The sequence below is a fragment of the Trachemys scripta genome, chromosome 5 (genome assembly GCF_013100865.1).
Source record: "Trachemys scripta elegans isolate TJP31775 chromosome 5, CAS_Tse_1.0, whole genome shotgun sequence".
In the NCBI taxonomy this organism is placed as follows: Eukaryota; Metazoa; Chordata; order Testudines; family Emydidae; genus Trachemys; species Trachemys scripta.
In genome coordinates, this window is record NC_048302.1 from 50,959,419 (window position 1) to 50,970,490 (window position 11,072).

An 11,072-nucleotide genomic window follows, 5' to 3' on the forward strand; every position below is an offset into this window, starting at 1 on the left:
ATGCAGCCCTAAGCCTCCTCACCCCAAGAGCCCGCACCGAATAACTTCCTTCCCAAACTAAAAGCCGCTTACTGGGAACCTCCTCTGGTGTGTGTCCTTCCCCAAGCACCGGCCACCGCGACTGGCTACCTTCCTCCTGGCTTGAGAGCAGCTCCTGGCTGCATGCATCTAGGGATTCCGGGGTGTCTTCCTCTACCTCGCTTCTGCTTTGCTCCTCCTCCTCCTCCTCCTGTCTCGTTGCACTGGGCTCTGAAGTGTCCATGGTGGTCCCCGGAGTGGAGGTGGGGTCGCCCCCAAGTATCGCGTCCAGCTCTTTGTAGAAACGGCAGTGGGCAGCACTGGAGCAGCGGTTTGCCTCGCGGGCTTTGTGGTAGGCATTCCGCAGCATCTTCACTTTAATCCTGCACTGCAGTGCGTCCTGGTCATGGCCCCTTTCCATCATGTCCTTTGATATCTGCCCAAAGGTATTGTAATTCCTACGGCTGGAGCGCAGCTGGGACTGGACAGCTTCCTCCCCGCAAACACTGATGATGTCCAGCACCTCGCCATTGCTCCATGCTGGGACTTGTCTGGAGTGTGGAGGCATGGCCACCTGGAAAGATTCGCTGATAGCACTCCACACCTGGCTGAGCAAACAGGAAGGGGATTTTCAAAATTCCCAGAGAATTTAAAGGGCGGGTCTGACGGTTGGTCACCTGAGGGCAGGGCAGCAGAGTTCGAAGTGATGACCAGAGTGGCTAGCACAGGCATTGTGGGACACTTCTGGAGACTGATCAGAGCACACTATAGGACCAGGGCGTCCACACTGGCACCGCGGTGCGTCAGCGGGGGCTCAGCAAACGTTATTCCACTCTCCGAGGTGGAGTACCAGCACTGCTGTAGCCGCGGAGTCAGAGCGCTCTACGCACCTTGCCAGTGTGGACGGGTAGTGAGCTAGTGTGCCTGGAACTCCTTTAATGTGCTGTAACTCACAAGTGTAGCCAAGGCCTCGGTTTTTGATAGAGACTATTCAGAGACAGCCAAGAGAGTCCAGGTGTGGTCATTAAACAAGGGCTGATTTAGGAAACATCAGCAGCAATGGTTAAGGATACTTTTTACCATATTAAGGCCTGGTCTACACTAGAAAATTAAGTCAGCTTAACGACATAAGTCAGATGTGTGAAAAACCCACATCCTGAGCGAAGTAGTTAAACCAACCTAACCCTCAGTGCAGACAGCACTAGGTTAGCTGAAAAATTCTTCCATCAACCTACCTACTCCTCTCCCAGACGTGGATTACCTTTGCCAATGATAGAAACCCTCCTGTCGGCATATGTAATGTCTACACTGAAGCGCTACAGCAGTGCAGCTGCGCCACTGTAGCATTTCAAGTGTAGACAAGCCCCGAACATGTCACCAGATGGCAAACTTCCCTCTTAAATTGTGATCTAGTAACCAGTATGCAGTATTATAGGATTAGTAATTGCATTGCTGAATTATAGCAATGTGCTCTATATTCAGATGCTACTATTATAATCAGGTGTGGTCATAAAGATTCACAATTTATTTGCTGCTTTGTATTTCACACTGCAGGCCTCAGAATTACGTTTACAAAATGTTATTCCTGCTGAAAATCGTAGTTATATAGTAAAATAGCAATCTCATCAAAAACTCTAATGACAGAGGAAATGTTTTGCGGTAGGTCCTAAATTTTGAAAAATCCAACATCAAAAATGCTTAAAAATTATCACATCTATTTAACAGTGTTTCATGCACATACATTATGTGGCTTGCCGATTTCATAAGTACTTCCTCCATCAACAGACTTTCAGTTCCAGTTGATTGATAAAGTATCACAAAATAACTGCACTTAGATAGCAGTGACATTCCATTTGTTACATGGCACATGCCCCACCACCAAAAAAATAATTCTGTTTCAGTGTATTTGTTCTTACCACAGGCAATAGTCCAGTAAACCAAGGAGTCTGGCGCCTGGTAGAGGATTCGGTATGGTGCTACCCTAGCACTGGAGTCCAGCACAACATCAAGAGTACCCACTAGGAGACCTGTGGAACAGGAAATTCTGTTGGTTAATGTGACCTGCTAGATTATCTGTTGCACATTAAATTACTATATGACAGATCATTTTTGCCAACAGGTAAAAGATCTATAATCAACATAGATTTCAGCTTTTACATAGGAGTTGATATTAGTTTAAAAAAGAAAACATGCTAAAGAAGAATGAATTTTTTTTTAAGAAAAAGCACATTTTAAAACTTATTTAGCTGTAGCTTCTCGTTTCACATTCTTTAGGCATTTCCTTAAGATACACTGAACACCCCACAAAAGTTCAAATTTGGAATTTTAGGTAGGAAAAGAATAATCCAAAGATTTTCAGCACAAGTCATCTACTACAATCTCTGGAACGGGTGTTGAAAACAAGCTTGGCCATGACTATACTTAGGGCTATTTAACTGTGGTGTAGATGTTAAGGGGTGGGCTCAGGCCTAGGACCTTACAAGGTGGGAAGATCCCAGAACTCAGGCAGCAGCCCGAGCTTGAATGTCTACACTGCAATTAAATAATCCCTTAGCCCAAGCCCCATCAGCCAGTACAGGCCAGTGTCTAATTGCAGTATTAGACATACCCATACAGTCAAACTCTTTTCAGCAGCAAAGAGGAAAATAAGAACCTATGGACATGTCAAGGAAACCGTTGGAGACATTAACAGTTGTGTATCAAGTTCTACTGGATGTCTCCCTGCCCTTAGGGTAGCTAAAGATCTTCTAATCCAGGGCTTTTAGAAGATATTCTGTAAAGGAAAGACAAAAACAAAAGCAAACACAAACAACAAATGGAGGGATGGTTTTTATATTCTTGATTACGTATAAAGAAGACATGGTAGATTTCCCCACCCTCCACAAATTGGATTTCATCTGGTTTTGCTAGATGTTTTGAGGAGGGAGGAGAGGGTGTCTCAAAGAGTAGTATTGTGAGCGCTCTTGCATTGTAGCCAAAGAAGGGTAATGTACCTTTATCAATGGCATCCTTTCTCCAGGTATTCATTAGATACTGTAGTTAAACATGAATCAAAACAAAAACAAAAATAAGCCCCAAAATTTGAACGCACTAACATTCTCTTCCCTTTTTCAGTTTCCCATTTTCAGTTTTGTGAGGTCATAATTATACTACTTCTCCACTGTGCTGTCTTTCCTGGTAGACAAATCCGGAATTTCTAATATGAAAAAAGAAAAGAACCCTTTCTTCACCTTTCCTCTTTTTTGAGACTGTCAGGATTCCTTCCCCATTCTGAACTCTGGGGTACAGATGTGGGGACTCGCATGAAAGGCCCCCTAAGCTTATTTTTACCAGCTTAGGTTAAAAAACTTCCCCAAGGCACAAATTCCTTCCTTGCCTTAGTATCGCTGCCACCACCAAGTGATTTAAACAAACATTCAGGGAGGGCCACTTGGAGCCCTACCTTCCCCAAATATCCCCCCAAGTCCCTACACCCCCTTTCCTGGGAGGCGTGAGAATAATATCCTCACCAACTGGTACAGGTGAACACAGACCCAAACCCTTGGATCTTAAGAACAATGAAAAAAAAATCAATTGGGTTCTTAAAAGAAGAATTTTAATTAAAGAAAAGGTAAAAGAAGCACCTCTGTAAAATCAGGATGGTAAGTACTTTACAGAATAGCAAAAGACTCAAAAACACAGGATTTCCCCTCTAGGCAAAACTTTAAAGTTACAAAAACAGGGATAAACCTCCTTCTTAGCACAGGGAAAACTCACAAGCTAAAACAGAAGGTAATCTAACGCATTTCTTTTCTGCTATTACTTACTATTTCTGCAAGACTAGATGCTTAGTTCAGATATAGCTTAGGGAGATGTATTTTCCCCTGCCCTGTTTCCTGGCTGGCTCTGAGAGAGAGAGACAAAAAAACCTTTCCTCACAGATTTGAAAGTATCTTCTCCCCTTTATTGGTCCTTTTGGTCAGGTGCCCCTCAGCTTATCTGAGCTTCTTAACCCTTTACATGTAAAAGAGGAATTAACCCTTTACAGGATAAAGAGGGATTTTATGCTACCCTTAGCGGTATGTTTATGACAGGGAGAAAGTACCCTTTCAGGCTCTCTTTAAACACCAGAAAGATACAAAGAGCACAAACCGATCGTTTTCCCTTTTGAGTTGCTTTTAAGTCCAAATGTCAATTAACATTTGGAATTATCCCACCAACAGTCAACGCACAGCAATTAGGAGGCTTTCATTTGATGTATTTCAAACAAACTCATTTATATAGTTCTTCCTGGGCCAGATGGGTTGGGAGGTAATCTCCTCCTCCCGTTGCATTAATGTCCATCAGCCACCCTTTTTGTCTAAGGAGTCTCAATTATCATGCTGAAGACAGACCTGGATATGTTATCAGAACTTTGGCAAGCAGTGCTAGAAGGATGTATACCTATAATAGAAGCTGAATAGAAAACCAGAAATACTCTCCATTAAACAAGAGATACTCCACATTAACTGGACAAGTTGGCTTCATTTGACACACCTTAAGTCTAACCTCTTATTTGACTTTTTGACAACTACTGTTTGTTGACCAGATGGCTTCCCCAAACATTCTACAAATACTCCTAGATAAGTTTCGACTCCATTCAAAAACCAATGGGCAAGAATAATTTAAAATTGTTCCTTTAAAATGTACATTATCTTGCAACTCATCTACATTAAACAATGTTGCCATTACAAGGCCCTGATCCAGTAAAGCACTTAAGCACATGCTTAGTTTTAGGCATATGCGTAGTCCCTTATAACCTTAAAAGGTAAGCATGTGTTTAAGTGCTTTACTGGACTGGGGTATAGGGCAACATTTTCTACAAACAAAAGTGAACTGCAAAGGAGCTTCTGCTCTGTATTTGCATTAAATGTGTTGCAAGAGTTACACTCAAGCTTCTTCATGCTTTGCAACTCCATGCATTTGCAGACAGTATTAAAAATGCACGTCATGGGGCAATAGCCACATAAATTATTTGTAGGCCATGTGTGCTCTCACTGTGATAAGCAGCACCAGGAGCGCCACCAGCTTTTTTTGCCACCCTAGGTGGCGGAAGGTCCCGCCCCTGAAATACCGACGACGACCAGGGTGGCCGAAGAGCCGGCTGCCGCGGTCGCCGCCCCCCAAATGTTAGCGCCCTAGGCAACCGCCTAGGTCGCCTAATGGGTTGCGCCGGCCCTGAGCAGCACCATTAAAACTCCTGATTGGGGCTGCAAATTCCCACCTTCATGCAATTAAAAATTTCTCAGTTTCTTTCCTGCTGCTGCACTTCCAAAACTGGTATGATGTGACTGTGGTCCTAAGGATTCTGCCACCACCTCTGCAAGTATGTCACAGCTGAAAACTAGGACACAGAGCTGAGGACACCGGAGGCAGCACAAACCCATCGACCTGCTCAGTGGTGTCAAGTCAGGAAAATATCCCCCAACCTAACTCATTCTCACTGAGCTGTTTGAGATTGGGGGAAAGAGAATAAAAATTATGGCATAGGGGTGTCCAATCCTTTTTAACTGGAGAAACAGATTGCAGAGATGCTACTGCTGGTGAGGCTAGGGGAAGGAATATTCATAACACTCCACAAAAACCCAGATGATTTCAGTGAATCTCTTCTTTTCCATATCTTCACTCTTAACAGGTATTTTATGGCTATGACTTTATTTATTTATAAAACTGAACACAGTATTTTGATAGCAAGAAACATTACTTAGAAATTTGTTTTTTTTTAAATAATGTCTTTATTCATATGTTATGAAGCCAATTAATACTGCCTATTCAAATCGTACAATTACCCTTGAAGGCTGTCCTTAAGGAACTGCTCCAGTTTACACCATATGTCAGTTTCTTTTGTGCAGGCAGGTGATGCAAGTAGAATGAAATAATAGCTGTTTAAATTGATTCTCTCTGAGGAGCCTTGGAACAGAAGTGATTTTATTAATTGTTATTAAAAAAAAGAAAGTCTATTTTAACCATCTCCCAGTTTATTAACTCATTCTGCTACATATTAGCAATGAATAGATTTGAGAGATCAAACAAAAAGATGTAATTGAAAAAAAATCTAAAAATATACTTCTTAATTCACATTAAAACCCTCATTTACCCAAAATAATGTATTACCCAAATCATGGTTACATCCTCTTGCATGAGTTAACCCTTGAATTACACAGCCATTATTATATCCATGAAAAATTATGGACAAACATGACTACTGTTTGGACTTTTTTTTTTAAACAGTATTTCAGAATGTTGTATGTTAACAGCAACCTTACAACAAAATAAAGAGATTTCAAGTTTCACAGTACTAAACACCTATTAGCCCTTATTCATATGACTAGTTCTTGTTGTGAGCAAGAATTACTCAAGTGAGAAAGGGTTTTTAGGCTCAGCCCCATAGTAATTAAAATGAGGGCCCTGATCCTGTAAGCACTCACACAGGTGAGCAGTTTAATGCACAGAAGTAATCTCATTAGAGACAGGTGTTTACAGGATCAGAGCCTGAAATACTACACAGATTCTGAAAATTACTCTGTGTAGGCAGACTGAACTTGCATGAAACCCCCTTCATTATTGTTGTCAGTCTGCCTGGAGCCAGTTGTGGGTCAGAGCCCTACTTAGCAGTACAGGATATTATCAACTTCCAAATAAGCATATAAAACCACACACACTCTCTCCTGAATATTTTAACCTACTATTGTTAAAAGTAACTTCTAAAATAACTACACATGAAAGTTACTAGAGGAAAAACAAGTTTCTCTTTTTTCAGTTTACTTTATGCTCTTGACAACACGCCAGTCATCTTTAAATGTTTGCCATGGACAATGTTTCTACTCCCCATTTTTTTCTTTCTTTAAGTATATTCAGTAATTATAGTTTTCAGTAAAAATAGCGTCTGCAGATTTCGGTGCAGCAATTGGTGTTTTAACTGAAAGCATATTTAGATTTCCCACGAGTAAACAATTATATTCCATCTAGGCAAGTTTTTAATACAGTCCTATAGAGTAATCCTCCATTTGTTTGGTTTTATGAAAACTTTATATTTGAAGATGCACACACAGGCACACACAATCTTCTGGCCCCTGCCCCGTTAGAGAGCAACCACATCCATATGAGTGGACACTTGTACTTGCACAGAGCCCCTTAGACAACGAGGGCTTCATGTGGGGTAGAAGGAAGGTCTGACTGCAAGATCAGGGACTTGGACGATATGGCAACTTTTGTTGTTGTTATCTAAAACAGGTTAGACACGGTCACCTGGATGATGAAGTACAGTAACCCTTCAACCTTAACGTCATTGCACGATACAGCAACAGCTGCCTATTACACAAGCTATTTGTCAAAAAGCTGAGGACAAAAGCAGACTGTGAAACTTCCAGTTCAACTTGAAAGTTTTAACTCAGTGATTTTTTTGGAATTTTCCATTCAATCCCAATGATCCATTACTCCCACGACATTCAGTATGATAGGCAACCTGCACTAAGAAAACTGACTCTTATTGAAGACATACAGAGCTGCCATGACTGATTTCTCACCGAATATGTTCTCTATGGCTTTTGCTGAGCCACCCTGGTAAACTGCCACAGTTACTCCTGCAGAGGATTCATTTCAGGACTATGCAGAGCTCTTCTTAATTCGCATAAGTTTACACGTGGCCTATCAAAATAAAGATAACTCACATTTTTCTCTTAGTATTTATTTTAAAAATTTCCATCAATTATATTATTAAAAAAGACAGTGTCACTCTACGAAGAATTATAACCATAGCGTACCATCCTCAGGTCATCTTCAGTCAGAGATTTATTTTTTTCTATTGCAGTTTAGCATGTAAATCTTTAAGACATAAGAGCAAGTCCAGCACTATACGTTGTATCAACTAAATTCCAACAGAACAAAGATTTAGCCAGATTGTGATGCTTCCCTCCTCCCCCCTGTCACATTGGTGAGCAGCTACTCAAACAAGCAGTCCCACTGACTTCAGCAGACCTACTCACAGAACCACTCGCTTCTATGGGGAGGGAGGAGAAGTGTCCCAAACTGGCCCTAGGAGAGCAGGCAAAAATCAGGTCACTTATTAGTAATTTTTCAAAACATTCGTATTACTTTTCAGTGTGATGTTTTAAACACTAAATAAAAGACGTACTATTCAATGGCCTCCCAATACGTGAAGTGTGTTGATGGTCCCCTTCCTTTTCCACTATACATCGTGAGCCCATAATGGGTACTTCTGTAAATAGTAATCAAATACCCTAGTTCAGGACAACTGCACCTGTATTTCCCCCTCCATGGTCCAGCAAGGGCACCCACTTTTAGTCTTCTGGCTCCCCCCCCAGCCATCACTCTCTTGGGCAGAGATTCACATCTCGCTCCCTCTGATTGGGTTTTTTCAGGCTGCACAATTCCATGCCTTCGCTGTAGCAGTGAACCAGAATGCCTAGACAGGCCAACTTCAGTGTTTTGCTTTCTCTTCAGAGACTATAAGCAGTGTAATTGCCCACAGTTTCAAGTTACCACATAGTTCTAAGCAAGCACATTTATTAAGCTGAAAGCATTAGAGAGAAAACATTAAAAACAGTAAAAAAAACCTACATGCATATTAATAAGACTACCAGAGATCACCCACCCAACTCCAACAAGGGCTCTGGTCAGCGAACAATACATCAAACCCCACAAAGGGGTTATTCTGGGGTGACAAGTTCATAACAGCTTTATCTCAGTACAAGCATCCCTCAGGAATGTGTTCGGGCTAGTCTTCGCTGGCAGCGCTTTAAAATGGCTTGTGTGGTCACGGCAAAGTGCTAGGAGAGAGCTCTCCCAGCACTCTAAAAAACCCACCTCCACGAGGGGCGTAGCTACCAGCGCTGGTGCAGTGTCTACACTGGCGCTTTACAGCGCCAAAACTTGTTGCGCTCAGGGGGTATTTTTTCATATCTCTGAGCGAGAAAGTTGCAGCGTAAATTGCCAGTGTAGACAAGCCCTACATCTTTTCTTTATACTGCTTTGGCCTTTGATCTTCAGATTCCAGGAACAGATAATCAGCAGAAAAGGGGCCCCTCCTTAGGGCACAGCTTCAAAAGGCTGGGTACCTGTATAACTGGAGGTGGGAATTTGCATTCACCTCCCCCTAAGATTTTACCAGCAAACCACTTGACACTGTTTTTCCCAAGTCTATTCTTGTCTGACCCATTATTCAGTACATTCCTTTGACGTTCACACTTCCCAGTGCTCAAAAATAATACATTACCTTTGCATTCAATACAATGGACTCCAACGATACTTAAACCTAATTCAGTAAGATTTTTCAGGGCTATTGCAGGAAATTGCCCCATCTGTCACACTCCCAGTACAGTTGCTAAAGATATAGGAAGCTCTACCAAAGAGGCTAAGGATCATGTAGGTCTGTAGAATTAACTACTTTGTCTCCCCTAGAGGCAATCTTTGATGAAGCTATGCTGATTTACACCATGACCTGGCCCTAAGAATTAAATTTTGTACAGCTTTAATAGGTTGTGAAAAGAGTTGGCCTAAAGCTTGGATATCATTAGCTAGGTTGTAAAAATAGTGACTCACAACAATAACAAAAACAAAATAGCCAAGATGTTCAGTATGAGAAGGTAATTTTATTTTCTTTAGTCACTACAATGAATCATTAGTTTCCCCTACTTTTGCAAGGCAGTCCTCGTGGTTGATTAGGTAATCAACTCACTCATTTATTTTTATTACAGGAAGAGGTCCAATGACATACCTGTCAAAGGCCAGTGTAAACAACACTCAAAACTCCACAATTAATATTATGAATCAAATCTTATTTGCCTTACTCGTGTGAGTAGTTCTAGGGACTTCATTAATGACACTAGATCAGTGGTTCTCAACCAAGAGTACATATATCCCTGGGTGTATGCAGAGGACTTCCAGGGGGTACATCAACTCATCTAGATATTTGCCTAGTTTTACAACAGGCTACATCAAAAGCACTAGCAAAGTAAATACAAACTAAAATTTGATACAATGACTTGTTATACTGCTCTGTATACATTCACTGAAATGTAAGTACAATATTTATATTCCAAATGATTTATTTGATAATTATATGGTAAAAATGAGAAAGTAAGCAATTTTTCAGTAACAGCGTGCTGTGACACTTTTGTATGTTTATGTCTGATTTTGTAAGCAAGTAGTTTTAAAGTGAGGTGATACTTGGGGGTACGCAAGACAAATCAAACTCCTGAAAGGGGTACAGTAGTCTGGAAAGGTGGAGAGCCGCTGCACTAGATTAATAAATTGACGCCATTCTCAAAAAGTTTATTAAACTTCTACTAGCTGGAAAACCAAACATTCTAGTCTGACAATAGTGTGGACAGAGTGGTTTAAAAGCAACATCCTGTGGAGAAACCCAGCCCCTGCCACCTACAACTTTTGAGAAGCAAGGAAGGTGCTGGAATTTCTACCAGGGTGCCATTCCCACATTCTGCTCGGAGAGGAAGTGTCTCAGCAACTGGCTAGGTGGCTGATAGATATGAAGATTCTGTTTGAAGAGGACTGTGTTAACGGGAACAAGGAATCTTTCAGTTCACACCTGCAGCATCCACAGAGCACTTTGGAGCATGGGGCTGTTCACACCCCATAGTCCAAACCCTAGGGCAGTGTATACAATCCCTTATAGAGGAAGAAACCCTTAGATTAGCAAAACCTATTTCTTCACTAACAACGTTAAAGCACTGCCATGGCAGAGCTTTATCGTGGCTGTGTAGTCGCAGCACCAGCGTTGGGTGAGAGCTCTCCCGCTTCCACGAGGGGAGTAGCTACTAGCGCTGGTGCACTATCTTACACTGCCACTTTACAGCGCTGAAACTTGCAGCACTTTTTCACACCCCGAGCGAGAAAGTTGCAGCGCTGTGAAGTGGCACTGTAGACAAGGCCTAAGGGTTTGCCTAGAAAGGAACGTTTTAGCAGTAATTATACATTTAGCTTGAATCCCTTCCCAAGCAACATCAACTAAGCCAAAAAAAGATATCAATACCAGAATAAAAGAGTTCACATGGGGG

General features: G+C 41.7%; 1 protein-coding gene across 4 annotated transcripts in view; it reads right to left on the reverse strand.

Moving 5' to 3' along the window:
* TBC1D9 (TBC1 domain family member 9) overlaps positions 1-11,072 on the reverse strand; it is an 82,800-nt gene that overhangs the window by 61,096 nt on the left and 10,632 nt on the right. For 3 of the 4 annotated variants that reach the window (XM_034771230.1, XM_034771231.1, XM_034771233.1), the window contains exon 2: positions 1,935-2,045. The exons of the other annotated variant lie outside the window; for it this stretch is intronic. In XM_034771230.1, the coding sequence (XP_034627121.1) occupies positions 1,935-2,045 (111 nt within the window). The remainder of the gene's footprint in view (positions 1-1,934; positions 2,046-11,072) is intronic. 4 annotated transcript variants of the gene reach the window in all.